The sequence below is a fragment of the Camelus bactrianus genome, chromosome X (genome assembly GCF_048773025.1).
Source record: "Camelus bactrianus isolate YW-2024 breed Bactrian camel chromosome X, ASM4877302v1, whole genome shotgun sequence".
Lineage (NCBI taxonomy): Eukaryota > Metazoa > Chordata > Mammalia > Artiodactyla > Camelidae > Camelus > Camelus bactrianus.
In genome coordinates, this window is record NC_133575.1 from 40,519,573 (window position 1) to 40,536,560 (window position 16,988).

General features: G+C 38.8%; 1 protein-coding gene across 4 annotated transcripts in view; it reads left to right on the forward strand.

Moving 5' to 3' along the window:
* The first annotated feature begins 1,249 nt into the window (after positions 1 to 1,249).
* Positions 1,250 to 16,988, forward strand: part of PHKA1 (phosphorylase kinase regulatory subunit alpha 1) — a 99,049-nt gene continuing 83,310 nt past the window's right edge. For 3 of the 4 annotated variants that reach the window (XM_010973577.3, XM_010973579.3, XM_010973580.3), the window contains exons 1-5: positions 1,251 to 1,704; positions 2,249 to 2,407; positions 8,633 to 8,680; positions 10,497 to 10,665; positions 16,882 to 16,964. In XM_010973577.3, coding sequence (XP_010971879.1) covers positions 1,627 to 1,704; positions 2,249 to 2,407; positions 8,633 to 8,680; positions 10,497 to 10,665; positions 16,882 to 16,964 — 537 coding nt within the window. In that variant the 5' untranslated portion in view covers positions 1,251 to 1,626. Of the gene's footprint in view, positions 1,705 to 2,248; positions 2,408 to 8,632; positions 8,681 to 10,496; positions 10,666 to 16,881; positions 16,965 to 16,988 lie in introns of all 4 variants that reach the window. The other variant, XM_010973578.3, reaches the window with a different exon arrangement.

Below are 16,988 nucleotides of genomic sequence, written 5' to 3' on the forward strand. Positions count from 1 at the left end.
TTTGCCAGTCACAGCATTTGCGTAGCCAGCGAATGCAATGGAAACTATTTGCTTGCGAATTCTAAGTATATCACCGTATCTAACTATATCACTGGCTGGCTGTTGAACTTGAAATTCCCAGATATGAGTTCTTGAGCATTCCCTCCCTCCTTCTTCATCATCGTTACCAAATATTTTCTAGTCACCTCCTAGGTGCCTGGCGTTATGCTAATTTGGGCGGGGGGGGGAGGGTGGGAGTTGGAATGGAGGGAGCTTACGAAGAGAGACTAAATTTAGAGAAATAAAAAGATAGACAAAAATGCAAAATCACTGTGGCCTAGGAGAGGTGACTAGGGAAGGCTTATAATCAGAGACTCTCGGAGTTGGACCTTAAAGGTCAATTGGTCTAATTCTCTTACCCCACGATTCAGAGAGCAGGTGGTACTTAAGCCGTGTCTTGAGAGACGTGCAGGGTTTGGCTAAGTGGAGATCAAGATGTGGGGGGTGGGGGCAGTAAACAGAGGGAGCAAAGGCCCTGAGGCTAGGACACCCGGCGGGGTGCAGACCGAGTATCCTTTGGCCGGTGATCAGCGTTAGCTACAGGCCTGTTTCTAGTTTCCCTTTCTTGCCTTCATTTGCAGCTGTCTTTGTTGCCTCAGCCTTGTGACCTACGTGCGCACGAGGGAGCCTTCCAAAGCCGTTATACAATCTCCGCCAGCTCCTCTCCGTCCAAGTCCATCCTGAGCACTGCTCGCTCCAAGCCAATTTCCCGCCTGGGGCACTCGCTTCCTCAAAGCACACCACCGCCCCGTCCTTCCAAGGGCGCCGATTCGCCACTTTCTAAGGAATAAAGTACCTCAGGGACTTATTTCTTGTTTGGTTTGGGTCAGAGTGAGTTTAATCTGAGCTTTGAGTCAAAAGTGTAAAACACAATAAAGACCCGGAAATTCCAATTCTTTAGACCTTTAACGCAAACGATCGTTCTTTCCTTTCAGATTTGAAGTTACCGTAGGTTCCTATAACTATCCCGGCGGAAGAAACAGCCTCCCCAACATCCTGTGTGCACAGTGAGTGTGGACAACTGAAACAGTCACTTGAGGTGTTTCGAAAATAACTCCCAGATAGCACATTGCCTACGGTGACACATTCTCGGCCCCGGGGTGGTAGAAGGCGGGGCGGGGCGAGTTCCTCGGTGTCATGCGCAGCTGCCGGACCCGCAGCGCCCGCCCCGCCTCCCGCTCGCCTCTGGCGCAAGTTGGGGCGGCGCCGAAGCCGGTGAGCCGAAGCTGCCGGCCGGCCGCGCGGGAGGCTCTGGGCCGCGGCAGTCTCTGGGAGTTGAGCGGAGGATGCAGGAGCCACGTGCGGAGGCCCGACGGGCGTGAGGACGGCTACAAGCGGCGCCGGAGGCACTTCGGCGGGGCACTAGACCGCAGGAGGCTCGGGCGCGCGCCGGCGTGTGGTGGCTCCGGAGGCCGCCGTGGCCGGGACAGCCGGCCCCAGGCCTGAGCGGTGGTAGGGCTCTGCCGGGCCTGGCACTCGGGCTTCCCACAGCGAGGGTGGAGCTGCGTTGGAGCCTCCTTTCTTGGAAGACTGTAAGCCCCTGTGGCACCCGGGCCATTTGTCTGAGGGGACTGGAAACGCGGCGCGATGAGGAGCCGGAGTAACTCGGGGGTCCGGCTAGATGGCTACGCCAGGCTGGTGCATCAGACTATTCTGTGTCATCAGGTAAGTGAAGGAGTGGAGTGTGTGTGTGTGTGTGTGTGTGTGTGTGTGTGTGTGTGTGTGTGTCCCCCAAACCACAGCTGGGTTCCAGGGGGCAGAGCTGAAAGATGCGCTGAAGCTTGTTTATTGATACCGTCCCCCGCCCGCGATTTGGGCGTCATCTCCTTCCCCTCCCGCCAAAGAAAAGAGGTAGGGGACATTTTAAGACTAAACTGTTGTGAAGATTTGACGTACCTTATATATACTGTCAATTTTATTTTTTCTACTCTTAATGCTGATTTTTCGTTGGTAGTTCATTCTCTCCAACTGGAAAGTTACAACACTCCCTTTCTATTAAGAATACCCACATTTCAGGCTTGTAAGGCTTCAGTCAGCTCTTTCCCCTTATTCAGGATAGCACTTATTTGCACTTAGAAGAGGAGATTGAAACTCACAAGTGGGGAAACAGAAGAAGGACCAAAGTCCTTAAGTATCCATTTGATAGATTCTGTTTCCTCATATTAACACCCTATGGTTACCTGCCTGTCCCTTTTTCTTATCCCTACAGAACCCAGTGACTGGCTTGCTTCCAGCCAGCTATGATCAGAAAGATGCCTGGGTCCGGGATAATGTCTACAGCATCTTGGCTGTGTGGGGTTTGGGCCTGGCCTATCGGAAGAATGCAGACCGGGATGAGGATAAGGCAAAGGCCTATGAACTGGAACAGGTACTCAGAATGAAAATACAGAGATTAGGAGCTGGGGCGGGGCAGGGATTGAAGGAAATACACAGGAGCTAAGAGAAGTGTATTTTGCATTTCTCCCTCTTTTTTCACCTTGCTATAATTACATTTCAAAGAGCTTTCCTGTATTGTACTGATTTTTTTTTTTTTCGTAAGTGGAAACTTGAAACTTGCTGATTCAGGGGGAGAGGGCACAGTCTGTTCTGTTACAGTGGAAAATCCCATCCTCAGATCTTTGCTAAAATTTATAATCCTCTTTCCAAGTAAATGTATTTTTCGATCTCCAGCATATTTATTCTCATTGAGAAGAATGTTTGGAGGCAGGTATCTGCCATGTCACTTTGTTTTTGAAAATGATAGGTGGTATTTGTATGAGGGTAACTGATACAAATTAGCAGATTTTCCCAATTAGACACAAGTGAAGACTTCATTTGTTGATTTTTTATATCTATGGCCACTGTCAGTCTGTTGTGTGTCCTCCCCCCATGCCCGCCCCACCCCCATCTCCCAGGGCAAAATGAGGTTAGAGTCCACAGATACCTTTAAGCCAACTTTTAAGGCCCTCTCCTCAGTAAAGAAGCATCCTTTGTAGAACTGTTTAGACACAGGGTCCTACGTCCTCTTGAATGACTAAGAAAATAATATTCTGGGCTACATGGGACTCAGTGCTGTCAGTTGTAAGGTGTATGTGAATTCTTTTCCATCAGTGGGAAAAATTCTCTCCACACCAGCCTTTTTCTCAAGCGGTCTCCCTCGACTTTGGCAGTCTGAGCTCCAGTCTTCATCCATAAATCAGAATATTGAGATTTGGTTATTTTTAAGGACACCAACATACTGTGAGTGCACATAAAGCAGTCTTTGGCAATAGGGAAGTTTTACTGCGTTGTCCTCTACAACGGCAGGTACTTGTTATTCCCTCAAGCCATTATTGAGAGGTACTTAGATCCACAGAAAAAATTTGTTGCAGTTTTTTCTCTAGCTCAGGAAGCACAGATCAATATTGTTATGACTTGCAGGAACAAATGTACATAACCATTGTAAGAATTTGGAGAATATAGAGGAGTGTTATAAAAAAAAATCACCTGTAATCCTACTCCCTTCACAAATCCTATACCATACTCTAATGTTTTGCTATTTTGATCTCAGTATTTTGTTTGTTTTGTTTTGCTAGAAGTTAATATCAGTGGAAACAATACCCAAGATTTTATACCTGGTACAATTTGGCCAATGTTTTCAATACTATTAGAAGAAATCTGTGTCTCTTTGTTGACCAATCATTCTGCAAAATTGACATTTTTCCTTATGTGCCCCAAGAAGAAAGAATTTAATAGAGGAAAGGGGAAAAATTAGGGAAACATTGAATTGTTCATTGTGAAATTTTAACGTTGCAGTAAATAATTTTTCACATAACCCCCAAATATTTTCTATAACACCTCAGTAGTAACTTTGGAATGTCTCAAAAACATTATGGCAATAGAAAACATCTTCAAAAAGAAACATTTATTTGGGATTTCTAAAATTTCTATGAGCTTTCATTATGAATTTAAACAGATTTTGTTATTATGACTCATTAATTTTTTTTCTCAAAACTGACTCAGTTAATTCAGACCAGGGATCAGAATACCATCTCTGTAAAGGCCAGATAGTAAATATTTTTGGCGTCGTAGGTCATATGTGGTCTCTGCCCTACTACTCAGCTCTTCCAAAAGCAGCCAGAGACAATACATAAATGAATGAGCATGGTTATGTTCCAATAAGCTCTAGTTACAATAACAGGCCGTGAGCTAGCTGCTTTTGTCCCCACTCTACATGAATGGTTCTAAACTCTGGCTGTACATTGGAATGGCTTAGAAAGCTTTTAAGAAATACCCTTACTGGACCTCACCCTAGAACAGTGTAGATAAATCTCTGGAAGTGGAGCCCTGGGGGCAGCAATTTTAAAAAAAACTACCTAGGAGATTCTAAAGTGCAGCCAGGGGTAATCACTGATCTGTGGACAATAAATGAACATAGGTGAAATCAAACACGGTAAATCCATAGATTAAATTCCCACCTACTGTCAACTTTCCATTCCTGGGCAGATTTTCCAAAACCGTTGATTATTAGTCATCTCTACCCTTCCTTCCAGTTCTCACCTAGGTTTCTTTCTGAGAAATAATGTTAGAGAATTCTGGATAAAAAGGGAACAAGGGTTTAGATAACTGTTCTATCTTAGGTTGAGAATAGAATGTGCATACCCATAGAAATAAATAGGCACACAAATAGAGCTCTTTGGCTGCCTCCAGTTCTACTTCTTCCTCAGTTTTGTTCTCCTTGTGTAGGCTCATCTTTTCTCACAGCTTTAACTGTTAACCTTTATGAAAATGACTTCCAAAGCTCCATCTTTAACTCTGACCTCACTTCAATTTCAAACCCTGATTTTCATTCTGTCTTCTGATCAGTTACACCTGCATATCTTGTGGCTTCTCAAAGTTGACAGGTCTGAAACCCCACCTTCCCTACTAAAAACAAACAAAATAGACTACTAAACAACAGCAGCTCACCACGCATCCCTTTTTTTCTTATTGATATACTCACTCAACCAGTCACCTGGGCAGCATTACTTAGACATTTCCCAGTGTGTTCCATGGAACGCTAAGTCAACTAAATTTGGGGCTATGTTAAACAGTGAGTTTTTGTTTTAAATAATTTCTCAGGGCCTTTGATGTACTGATGTGCATTTTGAATCTAAGATGGGATTGGATTTTACAGCCTTTCCAGAATTTTTTGGACTAGTGTTCTATAAAACAGTGTGAAAAGTGCTGCCTTAGGGTAATTTTTGACTTGTCCCTTTTGCCTTTTGATACGTGCAGACCAAGGTTTGTTAATTCTTACAATTTTTTTGAATCCATCCCCTCCTTTCTATTCCCTTCTGCCTCAACCCTAGTCTAAACCCTGATCACTTAACACTGTTGTGAGAACAATACTTAAATTACGTATTTTCATTCTCAACAATCTTTCTATGGCTCTCATTTCCCTATAAGTAAAATCCAGATGTTTGGGATTGATAGGCAAGACTCTTTAGGGTTTGTTCCTAGCCTGTTTTTTCAGTATTATATCATGCTGATACCCTGTATTCTACCCCTAGTTCTAACCAGGTTGGTGTCCTCGTTATTCTAACAATCCCTTAATAAAAATACCTGACATTTGTGTAAAGACTTTTTATTGTACTTCATACTTCCCCATAATTACTAATATTTTATTCTTACAACACCCTGTGAATTAGGTATGACTTTCCCCAATAAGTGGGGGGTTTTACAAATGAAGGGATTGAAGCAGGGAGATGAGGTTGGAATTTGATGGTAGCATGAATACTACCTGGGTATTATAACTTCAGATCTAGTCTTTTTGAATTTTTCCTCCATGGACGCCATGGACATTCCCACCTCCAGATCTTTTTATGAGCTGTGTCTTCCGCCTGTGAAGCCTGGCACTAATCCCACTTTTTCTGTGGTTCTTGTCCTCATGGACCTCTGAGTTTTACAGTGATCACTTCTTTCTCAGGATTGCTTTCTTGGAACTTCTACATTACTATGGTCTATGCCATTCAACATGTTCAGTTTTTCACTGAGCAGACTTTGTGTATCATGTGCTGGGCTCTGTAATAAATATACAAAATAACATGGGGCAAAATGTCTATATTTAACTCTTAATTTTGTATTTTAAAAAATTTTAAATTTACAGAAAAGTTATAGGAATAGTAAAATGAACATATTTGCATATACTCTTTATCTAGAATCGCTAGTTAACATTTTGTCATATTTGCATCCTCCCTCTAAATGTGCGTGGGCACACAGGTGATTTTTTTGGTAAGCCATTTGAGAGTTACTTGCGGACATGGAATATATATTTTTAAACATACAATCTGCTTTGTGCTTTGACTTAAAGGTCTATTTCTGAACTGCTCTCTGCCTCTTTTTCTTAAGCATTTCATAGCCTGATGGGGGAGACAGATATATAAACATAGTTATAATACATTAGGACAGAGACTGTAGGTACTATGTATATAGGAGATAAGTGCAACGTTCTGGAAAGTCTAATTTCCCCTGAACAAGGCAAATAAGGATTTACAGAGGAGCTGGGTTTCAAAGGATAACCAGGAATTGGTAGGTAGACTATGTTCATACTTTAGTTTTTTTTAACGTATCTGTCCTGTCTTCCTTGTCTTTTATGTTTTGCAAAGCCTAGTAGGGTGCTTTGCATATTTTAGATGCTTATATGTATCTGATTGTACACATACCTTGAGAGAGAGACAAAGATTAATACTTACATAGCCATGGTTGTATGTAAATAGTTATATATCCTCATATAGTCAATTCACAAACACATAGATCCATATCCTCAAAAAAAAGTGGGTTAGAAGAGGGTGTCACTTGGTATAGTTAGGAGCCCTGGTGTATGAATAAACATGTATAATTAATGTCAACCAGTACACTTGAATCAGGAAATGGGCAGTTTGGGGGAATACAGGTACAGAGACTTCCCCTCATTCCATGCTTTCTATTAATTTTATCCTGACTTGGAAGTTGGAACTTGAGGACACAAATGTCTGACAGTGGCCATTCCAGGAGGACAAAAGTAGATGGCAATCAGGAATCCTTCACTGCGTCCATCATTCCCCAGGTCTGCTGTTTAAGTTAAAGAAAATATGGACAGTAGTAGCAGGGCTGGATGGCAAAGGGAATTGAAAGGATAGAATAGAAACCGATGACATGTAGAAGATAATCTAGAATTAAATAAAGTCTACCCACAGAGTGAGGAGGCTGTGTTAAAATCTGTCTATAACAGTATAATAAAGGATGGTCCTTTTAATTAGGATCAGAGTAATGATAGAGATTTTCTTGTAGGGTTGCAGTCAGTTTCATTACTTTATAATAAATGCTGCATGCTTTAAAAGGTGACAAGATCATACACTGCCTGTTTGTTCTCTCTCTCTCTCTTTCTCTCCCTCACTTGCTCTCTGTTTCTTTCCTTGATCTGTAAGGGCAAGAGACCATTTGTAGACAGAAATTACTTAAGAAAGGGAACTCTTCCAAGGAAACACTTTATTTTCCCCTCAATGAAAGACTTCATAAAGAATTGGAACATAATTTAATAGATACTTGTCCTTATCATATCTACTGCTTGTAGTCTCACTTGAATGTTTTGAAAAAATAACAGAAGGATGCCGCTCCCAAGTAGATTAGTTTTCAGAGATGTCCTGAAGCCACCTCTGAGCAAGCATTCCCTGGAGTAACCTGGTTGTATTTCTTCTGGACTGTGAAACAGAAAGCTTAGAGAAATGGAGAAGCTGTTTGGCGCTATATTCTTCCAAAACATATTGCCTACCCATGCCACTGTTGATGGGCCCTTCTAGTGTTACGTAGTATAACAAGTATATTACAGTATATGATTTTACACTATATTATAATTAAATATACTTCTTATATTAACTAGTATAGTATAACTGATATGGTATAAGGTATACTATATTAGACTATACTATAATTAAATTTAATTATTGTTACTATATTATACTAATAAAGCATATAGTTGGTAATCAGAATTTTGGAGTGTTTTGTTTAGAAAATTAATTACTTTAGAAATTGCCAAGTCCTAGTAAGAGAAGTAGTGATAACTTGAGACATAAGTTTGTGTTGTTGTTTTTGTTGTTTTTCAGGGAAAGGGGTCGAGTTGGACTAACAATTCCCTTTATAATTATTCTGAATTGAAGTTCATTTATCCTCTAGGGGAAATGTCCAGAAGAATATTTCTGTGGACTCTTGAAGATAAGTCTTGGCTAGTTTAGAAAAAATAAAAGTGATGCTCTTGGCTATTCTAGGCCATAGGATGTATTTTAGAATATCCTCATAGCTTTATGATTTTTGAGCTGACTTGCCCTTCTTTTTCCAGGTAGAATATCCTCTAAGAGGATGGTTGACTTAGTTTTACAGAAACCTGTTGGAGCTTAGATATTTTTTTTTAACTTGAAGGAGTCACCAGCTGCAGCGTTTGGTTCCACTTTTGGCTGCGATCTGCTCTTCTGTGTACCTATAAAGTAAATGCCATGTAAATAGGAACCCAGGATAAGGTTACTTGTTCTCAAAAGGTCATGTACCAACTGCAGTTGCTGAGTAAGTGTTCTTGTATCTAGGATGTTTATAACAGTCTTGTTTCCATTTATTTCTGCAGAGTGTAGTGAAGCTGATGAGGGGACTGCTGCACTGCATGATCAGACAGGTATGGCATTGTTAACAACACCCTCTCTAATAAAAGCACATTGTAATAGTATCTCTATCCTTACAAAATAGTTATAACTTATTTTTTTTCAATTTCACAAATAGTACATGCTAATTTTATAAAATTTGTAGAATCAAGGGATGTAGAATGTCATCCATGATCTCACCACCTAGTTACCACTGGAATGTTACCTTAGAAGTCTTTTTCCCCCTCTACAAATGATTTTTAATATACTTCATCATTATTGTACATACAATTATGTATATTGAGTAAATGATGATACAAGTCTCTAAGCCCTCATCTGAAACCCTTGGGACCAGATAAATTTTATAATTCAGAATTTTTCAGATTTTGAAAGGTAATACAGTACATATGCCATATATTAGGTTATGCCCTCAGCAAGCCCAGAACAGCACTCTGTCATCAAAAACATTAATCTCTCTGTAGAAAAACATGCATTTTCACAATTAAGTAGAATAAATAAAAACTACAAATAGCTCCATGTCACTTTAAATCAGGTGCTGCCACCAGATGAATTTTGGTACAAAACTTAGGGGAAAAAAACCTTTTGGAAGTGTTTTAAATTTTAAGATTGGACATGAGGGGCCAAAGACTTTTATCTCCTATCATTAATTTGCATTTTCCTGATCTTGAATGAAGTCGAGCATCTTTTTATGTGTGGATTGAAAATTTTCATTTCTTATGTTAATTTCCTGTTTGAGCCTCTGCCTGTTTTTCTTTTACGCTGCATCTTCCTTGCCTATTTGAGGAGTTCCTGTACATTATGGATATTAATCCTTTGTCACATGTACTGCAATTATTTTTTAGCAGTCTCTGGCTTATCTTTTGGGTTTGTTTATGACATTTTTTTCCATTCAAAAGTGTTTTACTTTTTTCCTAGGAGATCTTTACATGTGTTGTGCACATTGACTCTGAACTGATTTTCTTGAGCCCAAGGTTACATTTTATTAGAAGGAGAAATTCAGGCCCAGATTAATAAAGTGACCATCCCCAGGCACACAACAAGTCTGAAGTAAAAAGAAATCAACTCCAGACTTCTGAACTTTATCACTGATATCTCTACTGGACTGTCTCACAGCCATCGTTTTTTTCCTTCTTTGCCACTTTTTAATTTTTTTTGTATTTTAGATATTTGCATTCTCTACCTTACCAAGTAGGTTTAAAGTCACTAATTTCTTTAACCGTATTTAAAGGTATGATAGTTACTATCATATATCAGATGCATACATAATCAAATGGAAGTTTCAGGAAGTAAGTCTTTCATTTGTTCCTTGCACAGTGCTTCCTTTCTGACCTTGGTTTTGGCTTTCTTTTGTATCTTTTCTTTGTCACTCCAGGGATCCCTCCACAGTTCTTTCCATTACTCCTTCCAAATATATACTCTTGTTCTAATTTCCCTCAAAATTCCTACCTGTTTCAGGAACAGACACATCTTTTTTACAACTCAATTATCTCTTACTAAGCTGTTCTCACTCAACCTCTCTGCATCTTAGTTTTTATCTACAAAGTGACAAAACAACCATCTGAAGAATGAAAGAAAGGTAATGAACAGGAAATAGCTGGTTTTGACTGGTATTATTTTCTAGTTAAATTGCTTAAATTGAAAAACAGCAATAACAGACTTTCCTAATTGTATTAGTGTAGGGAAAAAGAGGTAATAATGTATTTTGAATATTCACAGTTGCCCAGTTGCCTGAAGACTGAATGCAATGGTATATGTTAGAGTACTACAGAAGTGTGGCATATGGGTTGATTTTTCTGCATAGCCTTCTTTTACTGTTTTTGTTTGCTTCAGGTGGATAAAGTAGAATCCTTCAAGTATAGTCAGAGTACCAAGGATAGCCTCCATGCCAAGTACAACACCAAAACCTGTGCCACTGTAGTGGGTGATGACCAGTGGGGACACCTGCAGTTGGATGCTACCTCCGTGTACCTGCTCTTCTTAGCACAAATGACTGCCTCAGGTCAGTACAAGGACAAAAGTACTGGGAACCACTGCAGTGTGGAGCACTAGCTCTGGGCAAAAGTGGCTTCTTCAAAGGTGTTGGCCAGAAAACAACATCACTGTTTACATTGCTCAAAGATACACATTGGAAATTTTAAACAAAAAAAACCCCAACTCTCTGAGGTCTAGTTAGTATTCTTTTACATTGAGAGACAAGTATGGGGTACTAATATATATTTTTAGTTGAGGACTAGGAAGTTTGAGGTAGATTTTCTTTCGACAGGTATTTTTATCTTTTATTAATCTCCAGATACTCTAAGATGGGAAAGAAGGGCTAGGGTTTATTGTTTGTTCTCATACTATGCACTGACAAGTATATAGTTAGTATTAACATCATCTATGTTGTACTGCTCTTTATGGATATATTATAAACAAGGCATCTGTCATAGGCATCTAAATTATATTAGGGGAGTTAACTTAAGAATCAGAATTCAGTTATTTTAAATTATTGAATAACACACCCTTTTCAGATGGTTTCACTAATAGCTTTAGATGTTTTACCTGAAAAAGGGAATTATAAGAACTAACATGATTCCCTTTTATTTCTTCTAAATCAGGGAGGACTTTGAATCTGATCACACTCAGTTTGTAAATTAAATAAGACCTTTGCCAGATCTTCCTAAGTAAATAAATATACTCCTCACAATACCACATTTTTGACATTTCATCTTTATCTTCCTATCTGATGACAGAGGTCTTTGGTACTAAGGGAATTCAGGGGGAGAATTACCCCAGAATACTTTTCTCCTTTTCTCGTATAAGTAAATATTTGGTGATAAAGCCTTACTATATTTTCCCTTCTGAAAAACACACAGCCCAGAGGCTGAATAACCTTTTCTTAAAGTTATATATATCCACATACACCCTTCTTTTGGAGGGAAGTTTCCTCCTGGAATAAATATTTTTTTAGGTTTCATTTATTTAAATAGAATAGTAGCTATAACTCCATTTCTAATATTCTTTTAGCACCAACTGTGAAGTGTTTTTCTACAAAGCAGTGTCTAAATATCCACTGTGATTTTTTTCATTTTGCATCCAGAAGGGCAGCTGAAATATACTAAAGAGGCTTGTAAGAGACATATTCATTCATTCAACAATATTTGTTGATTCTTGACTTAACATCTGATTTTCAACTCAGTGTGCTGAGTTTGATAGGTGCTTGGAATAAAGTAGATATTATTTGGTCAGGCCTTAGAGGTATAAGTAGGAATAAATAGAAAATCACAAGTCAGAAAAGGAGAGGGAACAGCATGAGTATATCCCAGAAGTTTAAAAGGTACTGTTCACCAGGGTAAGGTTTGATATCTTCTATGGTTAGAGTATAAGATAGATCTGGAAAAATGGCAAAAGATGGAGCTAGGAAGTTGGGGCTAAGTGTTTAAGGGCCCGTGTACCACCTTAAGTAGTTTGGAGTTTAGTCTTTAGTCAGTAGAGAGCCACTCAAGGTAAATTATCAAAGTTTCAGATGATTCACTGCAGTAACAGGAGGATAGAGTGGCTAGGGGAGGAAATTAAGATGGACGGCTAGTTAGAAGGTTAGTGAAATACTTTAGGCAAGAAATGATGTAAACCTATGTAAGGCAGTTACCTTGAGGAGGAAAAGGATAGATGTGAGAGATGATTGGTGGGTAGAGTATGAAAGATCTTCATGGAAAATTTAGCAATTCTCTGCTCATTGTTGATATCTTAAAAAAAAATCTCAACCTTGATTAAAAGAGAGGCTTACACAGAAGCTGATTGCAACTTTCAGGATAGGGGCAGAGGAGCTCCAGAGATCCTCTCCCCAGCAAAATAACCATAAGTAGTGAAAATTAATTTTAGAAAACCAATCATTTAAAACCACTGGATTCTTCTGTATAGCACAGGGAACTATATTCAATATCTTATAATAACCTTTAATGAATAAGAATACGAAAATGAATGTATATACATATATGCATGACTGGGACATTAAGCTGCACACCAGAAATTGACACATTGTAACTGACTATGCTTCAATTAAAAAAAAAAAACAAACTATGGATACAGGAAAAGGAAAGAAAAATAAATAAATAAATAAAAATAAAACCACTAGAAATTCCCCTAAGGGCACACAGCAAGTGGAGAAACATTAATTCAAGGAAATCTAAATCTTAGCAATGAGAGTGTATAGCATTTGGGCCACAACCTACTCCCTCTCCCACTCCCAAGCTTACCATTACAGAAGCACTACTCGAGGTGGATGCAGCCAAGAATACAAGGCTTTCTCTCCCCCCAGCTCCCAGTCTGATATCTCCCTGAGAGATAAGTTATGATATCTCCCTGAAATAGGTAGGTTGCCAGCATTTCTCATCCTCGCCAGCTCTGTGTTGCAGACGCTCTAGTCCAGCCAAGAATAACTAAGAGGTCTGGGACTCCCTTCCTACCCTCCAGTCCCACTTATGGAGTGGAAGCTTAACCCCAGGCAGAGCAGACAGAATACTTGGCTTGACCCACCTTTCTAGTAGCATGGAGGGTGACACAGACCACAAGAGCAGAAAACTCCATCACTCCTCCCGAGAGAACTGACTCTATTTGGAGCAGTGTAGGAAAGTTCAAGCCTAAGGGCACTCTCAGAAACAATGAAAATTTTGGTTCTAAGAAATTATGAGGGGGCTGATAGCTCAATAAGAGCAACAAGCTAAACCATAAACTAGCTAGAGGTTTTATCAGAGAACCAAGGAAAGAGACAGCTAAAAAGAGCCCTCCTAAGGTTAGAATAAGTGTCAAAGACTGGCATCAAAGAACACCTGAAATAGGGGGAGGGTATAGCTCAGTGGTAGAGCCCGGGCCTAGCATGCTGGAAGTCCTGGGTTCAATTCCCAGTACCTCCATTAAAAAAATAAATAAGTAAACCTAATTACCTACCCCCTTAAAAAATAATTTTAAAAAATTAAAACTGCAAAGAACACCTGAAATGGAGCCTGAATTTAACTGGATGAGAGCAATTTATGCTAAGTGAAAGAACCCAGACATAAAAGGCCACGTATGGTATGATTGCATTCATATGAATGTCCAGTAAGGCAAATCTTTAGAGACAGACAGTAGATTAGTGATTACTTGGAGGTGAGGGGAGGAGAATGGGACAAGTGTTGAAGGGAAATAGAGTGACTGCTGTGGATACAGAATTTCTTTTGGGGGTGAAGAAAATGTTCTAAAATTGATTCTGGTGGTGGTTGCAGAACACTGGATACCCTAAAAACCATTGAATTATATACTTGAAATAGATGAATTGTATGGTATGTGAAATATATCTCAGTAACATTGTTTTTAAAAATGAGGGGGAGAGAGGCTTAATTTTAGCTGAGTACAAGTCAATCTAAATGGAGTACACCACTGAGTCAGCCTCATTTCTGGAGCTCTGCATGTGTTAATATGCTTTATACAGCACTGCCATCTTTGGCAGCACCCAAGCCCTACTTCATTTCACCTTTGTGTCTCATGTCTGCACCCTCTATTCTGAAAGCAGTGCCTTGGCTCCACAACAGGGACAGGACCCAGAGGTCCTACATGTATGGTCTTGCTTCAAGAGATAGGTCCTTGCCCTGTGGTTAAAAAGATTGTTTAAGATCATTCAATAAATAATGACTGAACATCTTCTGTTGAGTATTATTTAATACCATTCACATTACTATGTGTGATGCTTTTTGGGGCTATGTGAGATACTTCTAGGGACTGCAAATATAAATAAGATATGCATCTTTCCTTCACATTCAGGTACAGATTTATCTATGGTACAGAGAAAAAAATAAGTTCATAAGAGCAAGAAAAATAAAATTTTATGAAGCACAGAAGAGGGGAATCAATGGCAGCATCACAAAAGGAGATAGCATTTGAGCTGGACCTTGAAAGAACAATTAGGATTTCAAGATGTAGAGAACGCCAGGGAAACAAAGTGTCATGAGCAAAGGGACAGATGGTAGAAATGTGTCGCATTTATATGGTATAATGATTAATCGTGACACAAGTCTAAGAGATGGGCAAAAAGTTTGTCACACCTCTTACCTTCTATCAATCTCTGTTCAACCACCTTGGCACACAAAAGTGACAAGGTAAAGCTATGAAGCTAATGTCCAATGTTACTATGTCTCCTCTCTTTTTCCCTCTCTATCCAAGAGGTAAAGTTCATTACTGCTTTAAGGAAACTCATTTGCTGCTGGTGCTGCCCTGTACTGTGGTTGCTATCTTAACAGAGCCATGGATCAGGAGGAGTTTGCAATCTGATGATCCAGATCATATAGTCCTTTTCAATTTTAGAGTTCCATGATTTAAAATATTTGTCAATAGATCAAAGATTTAAATACAAAAAATGAAACTAAAAATACCAGAAACATTCATGACATAAAGCTTTTTAATAAAAGTTTCTGGGAAGAAAAATATTCTGTAAACAAAATCAAAGTTCAAACAAGCTAGAAAAATACTTGGAACACATATGATGGGCAAAAGGCTAATTTCCTTAATATTCCTTAATATATTAATAACTAAAAGACCAGCAACTCAATAGAAATTGGTGAGGGACATGACCAAACAGTTCATAGGAAAAGAAATACAGATGATTTATAAACATAAGAAAAAACTCACAACATTACTCATACTGAAAGCACTACAAATTAAAGTACAAGGAGATTCTATTTCTCACCCATTACAGTGACAAAGATAAAAACTTTTATTAAAGCCTATGTTTACAAGAGTGTAGGAAACAGGCAGGCAGCTCTGGTTAGTTTGTAAACTGTGTAATTTTCTTTGCAAGATAACTTGGTGATTATTGTCAACATTTAATGTACACATGTTGAAGTATTTAGGGAGAAGTGTACTGATATTTGCACCTTACTTTGAAGTGTGTCAAAAAATAAGATGGGTTGCTGAATGGATCGATATGTAATGAAAAAGTATAGTAAAATGTTAATGGTTGAATCCGGATGGTTTGTATACAGGTGCCACTGTAAAATTCTTTCATTTTGCATTTGAAAATGTCCAAAATAAAATGTTACAAAAATAATATATATAAATCTGTGACCCAGAAGTTAAGAATTTACCTTGATATGCTGGTACGTGCGTACAAAGATATAAATACACAGATATTTATTGCAGCATTGATTGTAGTGATGAAAGATTAGATACAACCTAAATGTCTTTCAGTAGGGAACTGGTTATATGAATAGGGATTCAGTGGAATGCTATGTAGCCATTAAAAACATGAGGCAGGTATATTTAAAAATTGTCTCCAAGTTATATATGAAAAAAACAAGGTGCAGTATAGTATACAGCGCCCTTATGATATTTATGTTTGCAGAGGGAACTGGTAAAACTGGTTTCCTCCAGAGAGGAGATTTGGCAGGGTGGGAATGAATGTGATTCTGGGTAGGAGGAAAACTTTCACTGTGTAATTGTTGGTATTTCTCACTTGATGGTGGGGGAAAGGAGAGGAGTTAGTTTTTAAACAAAAATAGATCATATTGTACATATTGGGATGCAGTATCGTATCTTGGTTGGGAACTCAGTCTCTGAAGTGAAACAGAAGTTGATAGTCAGTTGAGTCCTGATTCCACTATTTATTAGTTACATGACCTTAGGCAAATATTTAACTTTTCTATGCCTCCTGTGGAAAATAGAGGCGCACACCTCTTAGGGTTGTTGTAAAAATTGAATGTATTCATGCCAAACATTTTATTTATAAACTACAACTATCTTTGTATAGCTTACATTTAGAATAATTATCATTTTTACTCCCCAAAGGATGGCTTTAAGTTCTTAAAAATCATAATCTTTACCTACTTCTTAGTATTTAGACTACCCTCAACTCTTTTTTGAAGTATTTGTCTTTCTTTTTCCAGATGCCTAGGTTTGTACATTTAAACACATCATAAATTAGTTGCCTATGGATTTAGGAGTCTGAGACTTTCCATTAAAACCTACAAATAGCAGTGAAAATTCTTCCATGTTAAAAGATGCTGGTATCTCACTTAGTTGAAGGCCCGCCTAGGAAAGACTAGTGGTATTGTTTTTATGGTTTAGGAATCAAAGTGTCTCCCATTATTCCTGAGCAGGAGTAGGATTACTTGGGAGTGGGAGGAGGGGTCAGTTAGTCACTATGGCTGCCTATAAAGCCTGTAGTGATAATTGACTAGCTCTATATCTTTATTCTATTTTTCTTCAGGACTTCATATCATCCACAGCCTAGACGAAGTTAATTTCGTACAGAACCTTGTGTTTTACATTGAATCTGCATATAAAACTGCTGTAAGTACTCATTTTAGAATGAAT